At 35.5% G+C, this 20554-nt stretch overlaps 1 protein-coding gene across 4 annotated transcripts; it reads right to left on the bottom strand.

Moving 5' to 3' along the window:
• Positions 1 to 1503: 1503 nt before the first annotated feature.
• On the bottom strand, positions 1504 to 14980 carry LOC103705392 (coatomer subunit gamma-2-like). 4 transcript variants are annotated; one of them, XM_039115699.1, is made up of 18 exons: positions 14826 to 14980; positions 14314 to 14408; positions 14152 to 14202; positions 13929 to 14042; positions 13639 to 13839; positions 13456 to 13557; positions 11186 to 11293; positions 10882 to 11115; positions 9867 to 10117; positions 9604 to 9775; positions 7224 to 7379; positions 7035 to 7085; positions 6388 to 6528; positions 6121 to 6318; positions 5858 to 5989; positions 5597 to 5770; positions 2465 to 2704; positions 1504 to 2005 (listed from the first exon to the last, which is right to left on the bottom strand). In XM_039115699.1, the coding sequence occupies exons 1-18, from the start codon at positions 14869 to 14871 to the stop codon at positions 1811 to 1813; spliced, it is 2661 nt and encodes an 886-aa protein (XP_038971627.1). In that variant the 5' UTR covers positions 14872 to 14980; the 3' UTR covers positions 1504 to 1810. The 4 variants fall into 4 exon arrangements, 3 of the variants coding, with proteins under 3 accessions (XP_038971627.1, XP_038971626.1, XP_038971628.1); XM_039115698.1 differs by having other exon boundaries at positions 14314 to 14411; positions 14826 to 14975; XR_005506884.1 differs by lacking the exon at positions 1504 to 2005 and adding an exon at positions 4475 to 4564 and having other exon boundaries at positions 2552 to 2704; positions 14314 to 14411; positions 14826 to 14977.
• Between the last annotated feature and the right edge of the window lie 5574 nt (positions 14981 to 20554).

Genomic DNA, 20554 nt, shown 5'->3' with positions numbered 1-20554 from the left:
TGGATATCCCAATTTGTATTTAGGCCCAAGACATAACTAACAACCATCACCATGATTCCTTCAGCATTGATTCAATGTTCTGAACTTGAAAGGCGTTATAATTTGCTCTAGGTTTCAGACGGAAGAAGCCGCTGATCAATATTTGGCCAACTGCTTGGACAGAGTTATATTTGGTGGTCATCATAAGCTTTGCTGTGAAACTGATATCATAATATGAAGTTTCAAGTGCACCACGATCATATAGGCATCTGTATGGCCATGAGTCCTCACAAATTGTGCCATATCACCTACCCAATTATCCTGTAACCAAAGAACAAAACAACCTACTTCACCTAGTTTCATCATGCAAAGCAGCCAATTTCATCTAGTCTCATCATGATTGAGAGCCAATAGATAGAAGAATGATATCATAAATGGAAAAATGATCTCATGACAATTAGGGCTGTTTATCGTATCTGTAGGGTAACTCAAATTGCATCCATTTGTGTTCCTTTTAGTTGAACAGAAGGGACTGGCGTCCGAGTATGGGTGGTAGATGGAGGCCTGCCCTAATTAGGACTACAATGTTATTGCGGCAGCACAACTCTCGAGCCAAATTCAAGTGTTTAGCAACCTGTTCAGGAGATTCCATATGACTTCAATGTTTTGAACATTTAGAAGTTTCGTTATGGATAAATAGCCTATAGGGAACCCCTTTTTAAAACCATTCACAAGACAGGTACAGAGGCTATAATATTAGGTTAATTAGGCTCTTATTATTGCAACACTTAAAGAGGTTAAGGAGCGAGGATGACGTTTCTACTAGTTATCCATATAGACAGAACTTGGACAAATTTTTTGGCTCTGTCCCGGATCTAAAATGCACCGTGGCTGCAAGCACATAGGATGAGTAAAATGAAATGTCGGTTTAGAGACATGAGAAAGAAAAAAGAAAAACTGACAGGTTTAGTTTTGGAGACCAGACGAAATCCTGTAAGAGTGGAAATTTAATAAGGACATTGTTATTGCTGTTGCCCAATGGCAAAATGTGCCTTGCCAGATGGATAGGGACATGACGAAAAATATTTAGAAATGTGGCATTTTATTCAAGTGAATCAGATTGCCAATGCCACCTGATGACCTGAATCAACGAGCTGCCAAGTCCACAGCATTTCAGGTCTGGTCTTCAGGCCCGGCCTACCGCGTACTCACTTCAGGTCGAGCTATATTCGCAAACATCATTGAAGCTTCCAATTTCTAGGAGCAGAACATCTCTGCCAACCTCCTGGAGTTGCTACTACTACCATACTACAGTATACCAATCTCTTGCTTTTATCTTGGGGGCGAGGGGCAAAAGATTTCACCAGATTTTTTTTTCTCTCTGAGCACCAGTAGAATTCTTCAGAATTAAATTCACATGTTCCGGGACAACAGGTAATATAACCGATCTCAATATCTGCTTTATTAAGTTCTAGATGCACTTTTAAAATCTACACCAATAACTAGCAACCAGAAAAGGCACCCTTTCTCCATAGAAGCCTTTGTCATAACGTGTTCTATATCTGCATATATTGAAATGTAACATCAGTTTAACCAAGGTTTAACAACTTAATCCCATATTATTTGATCACCGAACAACAAATAGAAATACTGGAGTTAAAAAAAAATTGTATGTCTTCATCTTCAAATAATAACTCAAAAACCCTATTACAAGACTCCTTCCTAACGTTGACCGTCAAGCTAATGTTGCATCGAATCCTAACGCTCAGAGAAACTGATACTCCAAAACGTCCACCTTGTGTGGAAAAAGGATATTTTGGTGATGCCGGCATTAGCCACTCGCGACAATTTCATGGATTGCATCACTGACTGCCTGATCTTCGGATCTAACAGCAAGTTTCATTGCAACTTGCTTAGGACCGTCAATCCCAAATGATATTCTAGCTAGCACTTTCACATTGCCGATGAATACACCAGATAAAAGGGAAGTATGGGACCGTGCATTGCTTGGAACTACATCAGTTCCCTGCAAAAAAGACATGATCAGTTCATTAATGATTATTGCCGTAAAAAATAACTAAGTATTGAGAACAAATACAAAGGTACAGGCTTAAAAAATCCTAGGATGAACTTGTTTATGTGAAAATATCATGGATCAGTATATGAGAATTCGAGTGCATGTTTGTTTGAATTTTTTAAGCAGCACTGAGTTTCTAAAAGTCGAGGCTCATTCATGTTGCAGATTTGAAAGCAAAGATTTTGAGGAAATGATGCCAAGTAATTGATTCAACTCTGATTTTATACAAGGCATAGAGCTCACAAACTAAAACAGGATAAGAATAAATGAACTAGAAACTGAAAGTTCAGATCTGCGCTATCTGATGAAGCATCATGGCATCATTTCATGAGTACAAACAATATGTAATTTTCTTCTGAGATAATGTTTGTTTGCAATTGAACAATGTTTCTATAGAAAGCAACCAACCTCGCAAGCCTGCATGCCAAGAATGTTGATGACAGCACTAACAGCTTCAGCCAAGCTCTCACGGACACCAAGCCCATATTCATCAACCCGCTCGCAATCTGCACCCATGTTATCCCAAGCATGCTTGAAATTGGAGACTCCTACCTTCAGCATATAATCTGCAGAAACAACTTCAAAATCTTCTAGCTGGTACTCATCTTCAACCCCTTCTTCATCTGCTTCCCCCATGGAGGGATCCACCTGAAGCATGTCTAGTAACCATCAATATCATGCACAACATAGTTTAAAAACTGACCTTGCTCAACCTTGTGCACATGAAATGGCTACAAAGCAAAACCAACAATTATGTCAGCAAATCAACTTGTCTTCATTTTCCTTTTAGATAGACTGTATTGCTCTTGGCATACTTGAGGCACTGCAAGGGCCCACCCATTATATTTTACATTATGGACTAATACAGGGATTACAGTCATTATCTATAGCACTAGGTGAAAGTAGATTCAGAGAAAGAAAAAGGGTTGATAAGAGAGTGAGAAAGATCCTATAGCCTCCACAGACCTCCCACGCACCTTCCTATGTGTCATTCATCTCCAACCCCACTTACCATGTACTATGCCATATAGTCACCAGCATAGGAAGGTTCGGAAAAATAGATCATCTGAAACAGCCATATGTACGTACTGCTGATCTATCCACCATATCCCATGTCAATTCACATCCTTGAAACAGATGGAGGTGATTGATGAGAAAAGAAGTGGATGATGATCCATGTCACCATGTGGGTGTCTGAAGGAGACAATTACTCAGGAGACTGGGCACCATGTAGGATAATAGGTGGAGGCAAAGAGAGAGTGGACATGCACCAAAGTGTAGATTGAAGCAAGGGATCATAGTTGGCTCCAACCTTCAGCAATCTGAGTTTCGCATATAATGGTTAGCATTTACCAAAGAAAAAAGAGAAGCTGCAATCAACTTAAGAGTGCCCTCACCTCCTATGTAGGAGAGAACATGCATTTCCACAAGCTTTAGATTGATGGACAAAATGCGAGCAAGGTGAATTTTGTAATCCTTTTAAAGCCAAAAGATGGACGTCAACAGATGTTTATTTTTATAGACCACATATAAATGGCTAATTTCTTTCTGACTAATTGTAAGGTTGCATTCTCACTCTTGATTTTTTGTCAGGGACAATCCTATTCTATTTAACTAGAAGTTCTAGTGCAAGAATTATTTTGTTTCATCATTTTTTCTCATTAATTATTGGCATAAGAACTAGCAAAGAAGTTCAATATATGAACCTTTTACATAGGTTAGAATTGAAAATTTTCCACTTGGCGCTTTCAGAAAAAAAATAAAATAAAATTGCAGGTTTTACAGGGTACTAGCAACCGGGCACGCACAATGCACATTTAAGAAAAAAATAACAAATAAAATAAGAATACAATTGTAAGTTATTAAATAATATTCAATATAACATAAATATGGAAAGTGAAATTAATAAATTGAACTTACAAAATCAGCATTAGGGAGAAAGTCTAGGAAACATAGCAAATGGGCTTGGCAGATTGGATAGAGTATTCCTAAAATATTCAAATATGAAATTGTTGGGAGAAAAGTTAGGATAAGAGAGAGATTAGTGTCCCATGGTTTAAACTTGAAATTACTGGGTGGATTGGAGAGATAATGACTGTTTGATGTTAACAAAATACTCGCTAAAGAATTAAGCACATTTTTTTATATTTACTAAAAGTTCCATTGATAACATGATTTTAAGATAACATTTTGCTTAAAAACTAAGGGTATTTTGGTCAGTAAATTTGATAGACAAAAAATATTCGATACATTCCTCGCTCATTTTAGTGTGTGTGTGTGTGTGTGTGTATAACTTCGACTTAGATAAAATATTGCTTATTTTTCTACTCTGCCATATGTAAGCAATCAAAATGCATAGCAGAAAGTTATTACAAGATACAATCGTACACATAAAATCACTTCCTCCACAATACTTACACAAGAAATGCTGTCTAGGCATAACATATTTGGCTTGGCACCAAAAGCATATCAAGACCCTAGTAATGCAAAGTGATTCCAGTGGCGAAGCTGAAAGCCAACATCAAGATTTCATCTGCACTTAAAACCTCTGTTCCTTCCAGGAGGAAAAGAATCATTTCTTAAGCAATCAAAATGCAAAGCAGAAAGACTTAAAACTTTGCATATGGGGAATGCAAAGTATATGGGGGAAAAAATCATGGTGTCAATGTTACTACAGACCTTTACACAAAAAAAAAAAAGAAAGGAAAGAAATGATGAAATGAGAACACAAGAAAATGTTCAAAGAGTTTCACATATAGAAGGTAAACTAGTAGATACTAGACTCAGGTCATGCCCAACCCCAACAAGAAATCCACCCATAAGCAATGAGATAAGGCATGTAACATAGGGTATACAAGAGAAAGGATTTTTTCGAAAACATGCATACAATTATAAACAAGAATAGGTTAGCAAAACATATAATAAGCTAAATATATAAACAAGTTTTCTTAAATTTTTTTCTCCTCATATCACTAAATTTTTTCCAATCCAAACAAGCTCTAAATGTCATAAGTCTTGACAAATAGCAAACTGCGAATTTGCTACCAAATTCTTGCTGTTCATCTAAGGACAGATGACAGGTTTAAAAATTTTGAGGAAAAGAAAAAATAGAAACCTGCAAAATGCCCTCATATTTACCCCAGAAAGTAAAAGTTTCTCATTTATTGAAAAATTAACAATGAATATTTTCAAACCATAAAAACTAGAACTAAGTCTCTTTGGTAACAGAATACCACCTAGAGTTTGAAGCCTAGATTGATGTTGACTTCTAGCAAAATACAAGCAGGATTAGACCTATTATTCAATCTCATAAGGAGACCGCGTCTTTGCCAACATTAGGAAGAGAAAATAAACTAAAAATGCATCTGTGTCTCTTCCATTCCTTTTTGATTAAGAGGCTGAGCTAGTGATGAAATACAACTAACACTTGCAGCTGTATAAACTTTCTATCACCAAGTTTATTTTCATCAGACATCTTGGCATAAAAATAGTGGAAAAAGATACAGTAAAACAATGCAATCTTCAATATTCTAGACATACCTCTTTGACAATGAATTTTAACAAGTTTGAAAACTTTCCCACAGCAGGAACACCTTCTGGCTTTTCAAAAGCTACAAAACTCTGCCCTGGCGAATCATAGGGCAAGGTTTTAAGAGGCTTCGATGCAACTTCTGAAAATTCCTCAGCTTCAGAAGCATCAACAAAGACAGTGACCTAGGAACATTGCCAAAATGGAAAATAATGAAAAGAATTCACAAAGTCATTATACAAGCAATACTTATTATGTAAACTGTCTCTTACATTTTCAAGTAGCTGCTCGGGAATGGTGTTTGTACAGTTGTACTGGAATACAACATGCCCATCATAAATGTGCTTGACAACATTAACCGCATATTCTGTTTCAGCTTCTGTCAGCTCCACAGGTGCGGATGACTGAGTAAAAAGGACAAAATATTCAGTAGCAATAGACATCTTAATCCGAATGGCATTAACTTGCTGTAGGAGGGGAAAATGGAAAAGGGCTTCTTCTTTTTTTGAGAAGAGGGGGGGAGCGGGGCGCTAACCTTGAAGAGTTTCCCAAAGCCAGAAAACTCAGGAATGGCCGAAAGAAGCTTTTCAAATGCATCACCAGCCGATGTTGGACCACTGGAAGGAGCCCCTAAACCACTAGGCTTTTTACCTGGAGCCTTTTTCTCAGCATGAGGTTGTGACTTAACTTCCTTTGGCACAGTAGAGATATCAAAAGGTTCTTCAGAAGCTTCCTGTTTTTCAATGAAAGAAATATGAGGTGATGGCAGACCAATAAATATCAAGTTTCATAGGATACTTACGTAATTCCGTAAACTTGTTTCCAAATTGACAAGAGGCACATCCAACGAGCCAAAGAGGAATTCCTTGACATCTTTGTCAGTTTCACCAACCAAACCGTCACCTCCAAGCATATTAAGATAAAGTGTTGCACGATCACGAACCTATGGTAATCAAGTAGAAGAAAATGAAAATCATTTAAACCACTACTTTAGAAATAAAAACTTTATACATAAAGACTATGAACATGAGTCATGATGGAAATCTTTATGAATCAGATTTGTCCCATAGTTATGGAGCTCAGCTTCATGGATCCTTCACAATTATTGTGCCTAACAAGGGTTTCTACATATGCATGCTAATCCATGAAACGGGGCAATTTAAGATCAAATGGAAGATGGATCTTCATGGCAGATATAGTAGACAGAAAATCTGATATGCATAACAAATATCTCTTTCAGAAATGGTAGAATTCTGTCTAAGCTGCCTTCTATACTATGCAATTGGATCAAGTCTATTCATAAAATAAATGTGATATTCAGTTGGATGACAATGAAGATTGAAAGAGGTTCCCTTGATAAATTTGGATGCCACAAGCTTACCAATGAAATCATGCAGCAAATTCATGATTTTGAAGAGGAAATGAGGTACCTCATACATTTAAGCTTACCTCATCATCACTATCATAAAGGCAACGCCTCAAAAGAACAAATATGCGAGGCTGCAAAAGACATTCACAACAGATACAACATGCATGAGTAGCTGATCATCAGCTGAAGAAACTTGCAAATAAAGGGGGAAGGAATTTAAATAGAAACTTCCAATTAAATAGGGAAAAGAATTTGGAGCAGCACAGCACCTTCAATGAATCAATCAAAGCACCAAATTTCGCCAATGTACTCACGGCACTAGCCCGAATGGTTGCATTTTCAAGTATAACCCGATTGTAAATGTAGCGAATATATTTACTAGGATCTGATGTCTTTGGCCCTTCATTTCCCAAAAAGTGAAGAATCTAAAGTAACATTTTATCACAAAAGTCAATCAGCAAGTCAACTAAACAAATCAGTGGCAATATATAAACACCAATTAGCATCAAAGCTGGTCGTTTCTATATTAGAATTTTAATTCTGATACCCATATATGCAGAGATCCATAATAATTCTTCTTCTGACAGAATAAGTAGCATATAACACCATAAGAATAGCCTCAATCTTAACCATAAAAAATTTGGCTATATGAATCAACTTATAATTTGTTAGGGGGTATTTTGTTGCAGAATAAGTGGGAGGATATCCCCATAAATTCTTGCCAAACGCCTTATAATAGAAGCTTATAATGTGGCGCAGGATATCCCCTGATTTTCGTGGAATAGGCTTAGGCCCTGTTTGGGGGAGCTGTTGGCAGTAGAGCGTTTGGAAGTAGAGCTTTTATAAAAAGTTGTTTGCTGTTTGGTAACTACATTTCTAAAGTGTTGTAGCACTTTAACATGTGTTTGGTAACTAAATTGAGAAAGTACTTGTGTATGATAAAATTACCATAAAAGATATTGCATAGTATTATACAACAAAGCATATTAAAATATAGCATATATTAATATATAAAGATATGATATAGTATAATATTACTGTAATGTAATATAATATTATTATAATATAGTAATATAACATTGTATACTATAGCATAATAATTTAATATAATATTAAATTATTTAACATAACATATCAATGTATTATGATATAATATACTATAATATTATATTTATAGTATAATATAATAATAAAGGTACAAAATATTATAATTATTAGCGTACATTAATTTTTCATAATATAACATAATATTAAATTATTTAAAACATATTATTTTATTATGATATAATGTAATATAATATTATATTTATAGTATAATACAATAACAAAGGTATAAAATAATAATAGAAAACAAGAATATCTTTTTTTGCATGGAAGGGAGTTTGATCCATGGCTAGAGTTCTTTGATAGGGATCCGGCAGATTTTTAAGTTTATAAAGGAACAAAGTATGTAATTGTTATATTTTATTATGGTATTTTGGTCAAAAAATAGCTTTCCGACAAAGCTCAAAACAGCTTTTTCGGAAAGCTCCAAAATGAAACTTCTTCCAAAAAACTATTTTTAGCTTTCTGGAAAAGCTAAAACAGCTTTTCGAAATTTTTACCAAACACCCTTTTTCATCCAAAAGTGCATTTGGAAAGCCAGAAAGTGCATTTTGGTCCTCCAAAAGCTTCTCCAAACGGGACCTTATACCACATTGCCCATATGCAGTACTCTGTACGGTTATGGTCCAAAAAAATAGTCAACTTAGCATCGCACCACTGTATAACTAGCCTGCTTAGTATCGTATAGCTGCATATATGAGCCCATTTGACATTTTTGGAGCCACATATACAGCCCACTCTTATTTGGGCTCATGTAGATGAAGTAGGTTGAAGTTGATGGTTAGGTTTGATAGGGGTCTTAGGCGGACTTGATATGGACATTAATAGTGTTAAAATGTTGATTATGTTATAATTAGTGTTAGATATTGAGTAATAAGCTCTTGTTAGTTGTCATTGTTTTGTTATCATCCATCCATAAAAAAAATATTTTCATGATTATTGTTTTTATTGTACTTAGCATATTATATTTGTTTTAAATAATTAAAAAAAGTAACCACAATATGCACACATATGCAGCCAGCATATCGTATAAGCACTACATGGTCCCTTGACCACCTGCATACAGCAGCCGCTTTTTAAAACACTGAAAGAACCAACTCACAAGTAGGAAGGTTAACATATTTTATGGTTTAAGCTCATGCAACCGATAAACAACCCTCATTGCATTCATCATATGCTAAAAGCATCAAGGAGCAAGATTATATTATACAAAATCATTGCCCTGTTGAAAGCTCAAAAGCTGTCGCTTCTAGTTGCAAGCTTCCATGTTAAACTCCTCTTCAATCCTAAGCTCAGTAAATTTGATACAGCGATGATTGTTCCTTGCTTCCATTTTGCACCTCCAACATGAACAATGCATAAATGTCTTGGAGGCATTTCTTGTTTTGATTATGGAGTCTAGCCTTCAATTTTATCTTATAACTTAGGACATGCAACTATAATGTATCCATTCTGAGGACACAAATGATGGTGCAGTCAAACGGGAAACTCTAGCAGCTTAATTTGTCCCAATAAGAAAAGAAAGATGAATTAAATAATAGTTACCTGAGTTGACAAATATGTGAATTCACAATCCTCAATAAATTCACATAGATGAAACAAGCCACCTTCTTTAGCTTCTGGTATATCTTTGATGAGGATAACTATAGAATCAACAATTGCTTTCTTATATTCAAAACCTCCTTCTTCTCTAAGAATGCTGCTTAAGAAGTTCATCCTGGATAAGATATTAGAATAGTAAATGATTAATCATATTGTCCTTAAAAATAAGAAAAAATCCTAAGCTTGTACAAATTGAGGATACATACAATGAACGATACTTAAGAGGAAACTTCAGGCACAAAGATCGTATAGCTTCCACAACGACAATCTTGAACTCATCAGCAATATCTGACATGAAATTGGTTATTTGTTTCATCAAGCGATCTACACTTGATTCATTGCCAGTTTTTAGGAGTGTCGTTATAGCAAGAGTAGCAATGCTCCTGTTTTGATCAGAGATTAAGCTTTCCATGTCAATATTACAATTGGTAACTGCCAGAGGATGTGTCATAGCAACCTGAAAAATATCATTAGAGTAACAGCATGACATATCAAATTAGAAAATGTTGATAAATTGAACAGATATACAACCCAGACAAACAGCTAGGGATATCTAGTTGTGATAGTTTTGCAATTTCACTAACCAAAGTAATTTTATTTTGTACTGCATAAAAATGAAAGTGAGGAATAAGTTACTAACTACATCTCAGTGATGGTTCATTTGAAAAGGAGGTAAGGGGATGAAATAAAAATTCCGAATGAGTAATATAGTAGTTGTCTTCATTAATTGAGAATTACAGATATCTAATTGTTTGCATATGTGTAAAGTCAAAGTATTTTATAAGTCAGTTGCAGAACACTTATGAATGACTGTCTAAATGGTCACATGGTTTAATCGCACATCACTTGCTAAGGCAAAAGTTATAGAAACATCAAACCACATTGGGGTCTTGACCATATACTGATAATCTAGATTTGAAAAGGATACCTGCACATTAAATATGAGTTTCTTCATGAAAGTCCTTGAGTATTCTTTTTTTTGTAAAACAAACTCATAACTAGTTGGAAATTCCATTATGAGGACAGAACATTGGGGGCAATTGAATAGTTTTGTTAAGAGGAAATCCATATGGCATGTGCATCTCTTGCCTAATTGCAAGTAATGTTTGCATATACTTGACTTACTAAAAAGAGACAAAAAACAATTCCTTCTTGAATCTACGCAATATAACAGAAGGGTATAATGAGGTTCGCTTTTAGGGAAAAACATTGAGAACCAACCTTATTTAGAGTGCGAACAGCAGCAAAACGAAGGACTGGTTTGGATGAACTCAAAAATAACTGTAAAACAGTGATTGCAGGTGTCAACTCTCGACTGGTCACACCACTCAGCTCTGTTATTGCTCTTGCAGCTTCAAGTATCACCATTTCTGCTTTGTGTCGCAAACAGGATTCAAGAAAATCCAAAAAAGGACGTTCCCCTGTTTGTGTATTCACACTTGACTCTCGAATAACCTGAAGATATGCTCGTTAGTTTCCCTTATATCATGTATGCTTTAATATTATTGAAGTAAAAGACAATTACCTGGCTAGTATAGCGAATTAGAAGGCACTGGGCTAGGGGTGAGCGGACAGACCCTCTAGTCAAGCTCGTCACAAGCTTGCTAACAGCCAAGCGGTCATTTTGCCGTATCTGCCAGTTTGGAAAAAAATCTGCAATTCATATGTGCGTCCAAAAGGTCCTATTTCTCAGAATGCTCAACAAGTGATGTATTTCTAACAATTTGTGGCCCCCAAGTTTGTTTTATTACAATCTCCCCATGAATTGCCATGTAACAACTTAACCATAACACTGACAAACATAGATTTAGCAAAGTCATAGCATGGAAACACTAAGCAGAGCTTGGGTAACAAACTAAGAGATACATGTATTTTTGTATGAATATTTAATGAAAGTAGTGTTAAGGAATCTGCAAGGCATGAATATTAAAGAAACAAACAAAATGCAGTCCGCCCAGTAATTACTAAATGAAATTTTGGAATCAATCCAGCATAAAGCATGCCTTACATCAAAACCAACTAGATGATGGATTCGTATTAGAAGGGTAAAAGAGGTCAAAGAGCAAGCAACAGGATGAGTTAACAAATTTTCTCATTTTCCCTCTTTAAAATGGTCTCCCCTTCATTTCAGATAAGAATCTTCACTGCACAAAATCCAACTATAGCATGCCAAGAGACCATCTGTTGCGCTATTTCTCTTTAGCTTTTCAATCTCAGAGTATTGAAAAATATGTATGCATACAGAATCAGTACTCAGAAGAAGCAAATTACAAGGTGAAAGTTATAGATTGATGGGAGCTCTGATCCTGTTATACATGAAGTATCCTGCTCATAGTTTTCAAGATCATTTAGACTCTAAAATTAATAAAGGCATGTCTTGCAAAAAGGATCAAGAAATCAACTGCAAAGAGATCTAGATAGAGATCCATGAATTGGGAGCACAAGAAGAGGCAATAAGAGAAGCTTAGGGAGAAAATCCCCTCTTGATTATAATACTAGGAAACAAGTTCCAAGTAAAGCTACTCATATTTATAGGGTTTGGCATTCATTATCTAGCATGAACGTAATGGAAAACTCTAGTCTTCAAGGAAGCATCACATGGATACTTCTAAGCTACCAATACTTGAAGAAATCAGGTACATGTCCACATCAGATACATATCAGATATCAATACCTGCTGGATAATTTTAGCATACATGTTCAACACATCTAGAATACATGTCGCATACTTATTTCGAGTATATCATTTTTCAAAATTGAAAAAAAAAAGACCAGATATTTCTCAGATATACCCAAGATGCTTTCCTTCCGAGAATAAGGCTAAAATCCTCTGCAGAAATAAACCCTATTAAGGCTAAATCCTCTGTCAACAAAAGCTTCTCAAATTTCTTTTTTTCCAACTTGCTCCTGGTTACCTCTCTAAAACTGGACGTACTTGTACATGATTTAGTCATTCAGCTCTCCATAAAATAAATCTACCATCAGAAACAGAAAAATATCAAGTTCCAGCATTGAAGATTCCAATATCTATAGCTGTGTTCTGAAGACATGTTTGCCCACCCTACCCCTCCCACAATACCCAAAGCTTTTGAAGACATGGGGTCATGAGTGAATTAACTTCATATCTAAGACAAAACTATTTTTTCAAATTTAAGTTTTCTATAAACATATATGCTTATCAGATAATGTGTGCCATAAATAACAAAAAATTATGTGAAATCGGAACTCACTTCCAAACATGCAAAAAAAAAATGAATTTAAGTTTTCTATAAACATATATGCTTATCATATATGCTTTAAATTTAATGTTTGAATTGTAATAAGAAACATCACTTTCTTTAAATTGCTCATCAGGTCTTAACTACAATGGTGAGAGTTGCTCATCCCCTTTAAACCACAGCACAAGGTGATTTTTCACCCAAATATCATTGATAGATCCTTCTTATAACATTCTTGACAGATTTCAAATCCATCTGAAAACCCCTATAGTATGTCATAAGGTTATACCTTTGCCACAGAAAAATAAGATCTTAAAACCCAAAAAAATAACTCTTATTTTATTCTTGCAGTCTTGAATCTTGGTACATGTCTTGAAGCTATCCACCCTTACAACCGTTGGCGATTTCAGAATATCAGTGAATAAGATTCAAAATAAATAATATCATCATTCTTGCAAATCAAACTCTTCTGAAATTCCTCGAGAACGTTTTTGTTCAAAGGTTACAACAAGATAGTGAAGATCTAGAAGTTTTTTGCAACTTGATCAAGGCAACAGATAGAAAAAATTCACTGCACCTGGTGAAGAAGAGCCAATGCATGAAATTGTACAAGAGCAGCTCTTGACTGGACAGCTTCCTGTACCTCATTGCTCCATCTTTTCACAATTTCTGGATTTGTCTGTTTGTAAAAGGAATAAAAGTAAGAAGTTTCTTCAGGCAACAAACTTATCACTCATGACCAGTAAACACACCATAGTACCTGAAGTAAGTGAATACCACTAACAAGAGCGGCACTGGCAACAACAGGGTTCTTGTCAACAATGGCTTGCTTCAAGTATCTCTCTATTTGGGTAAGAAGGGTGCCATCAGTAATTCTACAAAGAACACGTATAGCATTGGCTCTATACATATCGGTCTTGCTATTCATGTCTTTCATCAATGAACTTGTGACAATTATAACCTTCCACGTACAAGGAACTTAGTCAATACCAAATTATCATATAAATGTTAGACATAGAAATTCAAGCATTTAGAATCTATACGTCCAACCTCATCTGCAGATGGGGAAAGCTCCTTAATCATCAAATAAACCATTCTCCTCAACCCAGTATCCTTGGATTGGAATAGTTTTGTCACAGCAAAAAATACTTCCGTGGCTTCAATCTGCAATTTTTTTATGAGAAAAGTCCACAATATCTCAAACATGAATCTGTCAGCAATCCAAACAAACCAACATAGTTGCAGAAAGAGAGATATAGCATCAAGAGCTTACCTTGGTAAAAGTTTCTCCTTGATTTAGCAAATACAGGAGCTTTGTGATGACCTTTACATTACAAAAAATCAAACAGCTCAGTTATAAAAATACGCCCACGTATAACAAAATTGTAGATATATAGAATTAAATCATTGATCAAGAAGTTTGTAGCTTATTAACCTGTGAGCATCTTCTGGCATCTAGCTGAGGATCGTTAAAGACCCTAGCTTCTTGAAGGACTGCACCCTTCTCAATACCCATAAACGGAGAGTAATCTGCTACACACGATGGCAGAACAACAATAACACCATTATTACTTTTCAAAACCACAAGTTTTCAATAAAAAGACAAAATTATCCTCGACAAATAGGGATCTTGCCTCAGACGCCTCAGATCCGGAGGCAATAATCTCTACATTACAAGAGAATTGACAAGAAGAAATCTAATCTCGCACTCATAACACGAATAAATCCAACATTTGCATCAATCCGACAATAGAAACGAGAGGTCTCGTACTCATTACCAGATCAATTTCCGGGATTTCAGATCCAAGATCTACGGATCTGAATCCGAAGCTATGGATCTGAGAGATCTAGCACTTGAGAACCTCGAAGAAACGAATTCAACGGCGAAATCGATTCGAGAACAGAGATCGGCAAAAGGAGGGGAGGTTCTAGGGTTTGGAAACCAACCTTCGTCGTCCCGATCGTCATCCTTCTTCACGAGAGGCTCGGCCATGGCGGAACCGCGCGAACGCGGGGGTCGGCGATTCGGAGAGAGGAGAGAGCTCTCGCCTCCGCGATGCGAGTGAAAGTCGAGGCCCTCCGAGTTGAAACGGCAAATAGAGACGCCGTGTAATAAGAAGAGGCCAGCCCACAGTCACCTAATATCGGCAAATAATATGTCGACATCTAAATATGGATGCTTATTTTAGAGGTGGCAAATTAAGATCTGACCACTAGCTAGGACTAGATTTAGACTAAATAAGTTTAATCCATTGACATGTTTATTAAACAAATCAGATTCAGCTTCTAGATTTAATCAATTTAATAATCAATTCACGTCAATCTATTTACCCAAATCATTATTCGCGAAGTCCAAGCCTTGAGCTTGTTGGAAAAGTGTCGAGCACATTTCCATTTTCTCTTTCTTTTCTCTTGATTCTTCCTCTCTTCGCCTCATATTCTTTTATCTCCATCATTTCTTTCCTCTTGATTCTATATCTGCCTCTTTTTCTCTTTTCTCATATCTCATTCTCATCTTCTTGATGTAATAGTGGGTCTATGGTGGAAACCCACAATATTTCAAATAAGGATTCTATAGTACAACATTGGAAATAAGGATTCTATAGTGTGGAACTTGAGAGACTTCTGATTCTTTGCAATTTCAGATGGAAAATAGGGACTTTACAAAAGTCGGAGAGATCATGGTTTGGCTTGTAAAAATAAACCCAAGCTTGCCCCATAATATGTAAAGGTCTAGGTTTGAGGTTCTTAGACCCGGTGTTGTCGGCTATTCTTTTGTAGACCTGAGGATGACTTAAAAAGGATGTCGTTGTCAAAATTCTAACCAACAAACAAATATTATTTTTTTACTCTTACCATCCTCTATTCGATGAATAGTGGTTGTAGGAGGTCGATCCACAGAAGGCGGTTGGAGCACACAAATAAAGAATATAAACTCCATTAAGATTTATGGCAATATATATTTTTTTCTTTTTTTTTAAAACAATTCTTTGAGGATATTTGATTAATCTCTAACCAACCAGAGCTAGTTTTCTATTAAAAATAAACAAAAGGAAGAAAGAAACTTTGCAATTGAAATTTGATGCAGAATAGGGGTCGATTTCTAAAGACAGAATATAAATGAAAACTGCAAATCAAACAACAAAGAAAAATTTTAGAGTTATCTTAAAACTAAAAATTTCAGAACACATAAAAATAAATTGCAGAATATTAAATTAAAGCTTAGACATGGATTGCATAAAAGAAAAATTAATAGATTGCATAAAAGTAGAAATTAAACTGAACCTAGAACACGGATTGCATGAAAGAAAATTGATGGATTTCATAAAAAGAAATGATTACAAAAAGTAAAAATGAAAATAAAGCCTAATGTTTCTTTTCTTCTGTAAATAAAAAGAAAAAAAAGAAGTAAAAAAAAAAATCAAACAGAAAACTTCTCCCTCTCGGTGAGACCCATGCCTCTTTTTTTTTTTTTTTTTCTTTCTTTCAAAAATAGTGCTCCCCTGTTTCTTGGCCCCAACTGAGAACTCCCCCTTCTCTCTTTTCTTTTGAACCAGAGCTCCACCTCCCCTCAGCCGATGGCCTCTCCCCCTTTTATATGGATCTTTCCCACCCCTTCCAGCCAGCGATGAATCCCCTGATGGAGGTGTAACGGATGCTCGTGGAGGAGGTGATTCACGGATGGCTGAATCACGGGTGATTGCAGATGAGATCACTGGAGGAGACGATCCGGATGAGCTGGGATCACGGGATGCTGATGGAATCTTGGGCTACTGGGAGGCGGACTCGGGAAAAGAGGGATGCGGAGAAGGCTGATCTGGAATCATGGCTTCCAATCGTGGAGGATTGCTCGCGGAATCACTGGGAAGCATCACGGGATGTTGAGAGGCTGAGAGAAGGACGTGTGATCCTTGGATGCGGGGCTGGAGCGGCTCCTTGATGGCGAGAAACAGGAAAGACTCCGTGGGTGTTGGGAGGAGCTGCAGACGGACGCCGATCCGGAAGGAGCTGGGATGCTGGATGCTAAGATTTCGGCATGGGATGCTGAAGACGTTGATCACGGAAAAGATTGGTTGCGGCTGGAATGCGGAGGGGGTTAGGAGAATGGCTGGATTGCTCCGGACGACTTCCTTCTTTGGACCACGGAAGGAACGGACGCGGGATCGCTGGGATGAGGCGATCGTCCGGGTTGCTGGGATCACGGAATCTTGGGCACCGCGGGATGCTGAAACGGAAGGGAGGAGACGCTTTGACGTGGAAGAGGCGGACGGGCACGGGATCCTTTCTTCTCCCCTGTTTTCGCACGGGATGAAGCTGGAGATCGCTGTGGGGGAGATAGGCTGATATGGAAGGATGTGGGAGGCTGGGGTCGAACCCGGGTCACCCGCTGGATACTGGGAGGAGCTGATGAATTGAAGGCTGGATGCGTGTGGAGAGTTGGAATCTCTATTTCGGAAGAGTGCGGGTGCTAATCCGGAAAGGAAGGAACGCGAGGATCACTGGAAGATGGCATGCGGGATCGGATGCTTGGGTGCAAATGTGCTCGATCAGATCATGGCATGATTGGGCCTGCACAGTTTGGGACCATGATGCATCTCTCTAAATCCAATCTATACCAAATGCGCATTTAAACTTTAATTTATAATAACCTGTGCCAAACAAAAATATAATATTAAACCAGTGAATTTATCATTATCAGTCAGCAATAACACTAATTTAGTTGATATGTAGCTCGCACTTTTGTGCTCACATCGCCCAGCTTACTAAATCTCAACTAATTACCCATTTTATATAAAAACCATTCATATAATATTAGTTTCACCCCTATATCCTTTAATTGTTGTGATATATAGGTAGTTGGATGATAAATAAATGCATGTGTCAATGTATATATATACATCAATGTTGATCATTTAATACTCAGAGGCTATAGATAGTTGTTGTAATGTATAAATACATATTTATCAATGTATATATGCATAAACATTGATTGTAAATATAATGCACACTAATCATGCAAGGGTGTAATTATTTCATTAAAAATTTTAATGTTGCATAGATCATGTACATGTCGACTTGGGTGACATGTCATGAGGTATGTCATTTCACATCTTTCTATGCATTGTGAGATCATCTTAAGGTTTGAGTATACATCAGAGATAGCATTTAAACATATCATATTCATATATTTTATGATCCCCATTAATGTGGACTAATTTTTAGTTTGCTCGTTCATCTTTTTTTATTCACAATAATTTAAAATAAACTTGTACAGCATGTGCGTCTTGCCAATGAACTTTTTTCAAGTATGAATAGAATTAGCTTCATTAAATCTTCGGTCTATATTCTTTAGTATCTAATGGAAGCCCAAACCCTACCATGTCTGACCGAACTCGATACATATTAGGTAAGATACATGTGTTGATATAGTCAAACCAGACTCCAATACTTGGGGCTTATGATATTTAAAAGCCTAGACCTACATCTTACCCAATCCTTCCATGGACAGGATCAATAACAAACTTTAGACTTGAAGATCAAATAGACCCAGGTCTGAATTTAATAGATCATGGACCTGACTTTGTAGCACCTCACTATCATCATCAAATACATTTTTGATGTACCACTTTGAGTTATTATGCAAGTTGAGGCTTTTTTTTTTGTTAACCTTAGAATTAAAACTTTCTTCCAAAAGAAAACTAATGATATACAGTAGTTACATATCTCCTTTTCATACATTCATGCAACTCAAACATTTCTATGCCATACATGTGACACACCTAGAAGTGAAGTATAACGCCATTCCTATTTAATGTGATTTCTTGTCTCACAGTTATTTTTTAGGCAATTTTATAATTCTATAACTTAGGCCATCCAATCATGCATAAATGCAATCAGTAAAATACCGCAAGATACGGGCAATATTAAAATATAGTAATTAAAACTAAATAAAATAAAAATAAGGGGAAATGGTGAGTAGATTGATTGGTGTATACAAAAGTTCTTTTCAAGGTAATATATGATGCATGTTCTAGATAATAGTTGTAAAAGTATTTTTATGTAATTTATATAATTTTTCAAACCCAATTCAAAATCTCCATACCTAATGGATATTTTTAGAGCTTCTTACAAATCTAACATACATGTAATCGATGTTTCTAGATCTTTTAACTTGACATAACCTAAATATCATATTTGGTAGAATGTAGACATCCTTCTTGACCTACCTTTAGTTTTAATTGAACTAATATAACTCGAGCTAACCTCATCTAACTTGACTAAAACTTGCTTTAATTTTATTTGGTTCTTTTAACCTGATCCGATGCAAATGTAATCATATTCCATAAAAGCGCAAACTCTTTTTCTAACGAAACTTTGGTCCCACTTGAACCAAAATAACTTGTCCTAATATAATCTAACAAGACAAAAACTTGAGCTTATATTAAGACTTTTAGACTTGGGCAATTAAGTTAGTTGTTTAGTTAGGTCAAGTATGAATATTTTGTTGATTGAATTAGGCTTGTTTGCTCTAACTTGAACACCCAAAATTATATTGAAGTAAGTAGAAGCCTAAGTTCATTAATAGGGAAATGAATTTTCTTTTCTATTTTTTTTCTTTAAATTTTGAGTATGCATTATTTAGAAAAGATAACGAGGGCTAGGGTTCAATTTAAAGGAATAATTCTTTTTTCCTATTATATTAACTTTGGCTTTTGACCGAATAATAGTATGATGAATTTCTCTCTCCTATTCGTTTAGTAGATATAAAGATAAAGAAGAGATAGAGAAGAAATTAGCTTATAATAGGAAATATAACACTTGCTTAGCCACATTGAGGCTTCTAACCTCATCCATTCCATGTCTTTTCTAGAAGGAGAGGGAGCATTTTGACACCATATAGCTTACTAAGGCCCTGTTTGGGGGAGCTATTGGCAGTAGAGCTGTTAGAAGTAGAGCTGTTGGAAATAGAGCTTTTATAAAAAGTTGTTTGCTGTTTGGTAACTACATTTCTAAAGTGCTGTGGCACTTTAACATTTGTTTGGTAAACAAACTGAGAAAGTACTTTTGTATGACAAAATGACCATAAAGGACATTACTAGTATTATACAATAGTGCATAATAAAATATAATATATATTAATACATAAATATATAATATAGTATAATATTAATGTAATGTAACATAATATTATTATAATATAGTACTATAACATTGTATACTATAGGATAATAATTTAATATAATATTAAATTATTTAACATAACATAATATTATATTATATTATATTTATAGTATAATACAATAATAAATGTATAAAATATTATAATTATTAGTATAAATTAATTTTTTACTCTTTTGATGACCATTTATTTCTCTAACAAATTTTCTAGCTAGGTAAAAAAATTGATTAAATAATTACTAATATTTTTATTTATTTATTTATTATTTTATTTCATTGAAATTTATTTATTTATTATTTTATTTATTTATTTATTCGTTCATTTATATACGTATTTATTTATTTATTTTTTTCTTTTTTTTCTTTTTCTTTCCTTTTCTTTTTTTTCTTCTCTTTTTTTTCTTTCCTTTTCTTCTTTTTTTTCTTTTCTTTTTTCTTCTCTTCTTCTCCTTCCTTCCTCTCTTCCCTTCTTCTCCTTTCTTCTTCTCCCGCGAAGC

The sequence above is a fragment of the Phoenix dactylifera genome, unplaced genomic scaffold, assembly GCF_009389715.1.
Source record: "Phoenix dactylifera cultivar Barhee BC4 unplaced genomic scaffold, palm_55x_up_171113_PBpolish2nd_filt_p 000007F, whole genome shotgun sequence".
Taxonomy (NCBI): Eukaryota; Viridiplantae; Streptophyta; class Magnoliopsida; order Arecales; family Arecaceae; genus Phoenix; species Phoenix dactylifera.
The sequence above is the reverse complement of the archived record's forward strand: the minus strand, read 5'-3'. Positions and strand labels throughout refer to the sequence as shown.

Bases quoted from the DNA above. Each gene is read 5' to 3' on its own strand.
- LOC103705392 (XM_039115698.1), bottom strand. From the start codon at position 14,871: ATGGCCGAGCCTCTCGTGAAGAAGGATGACGATCGGGACGACGAAG. The intron at 9,776-9,866 runs GTATGTATCCTC...TATCTTATCCAG, and splicing joins CCTCTTAAGTATCGTTCATT to GATGAACTTCTTAAGCAGCA. The intron at 2,705-5,596 runs GTATGTCTAGAA...GACATGCTTCAG, and splicing joins TAAAATTCATTGTCAAAGAG to GTGGATCCCTCCATGGGGGA.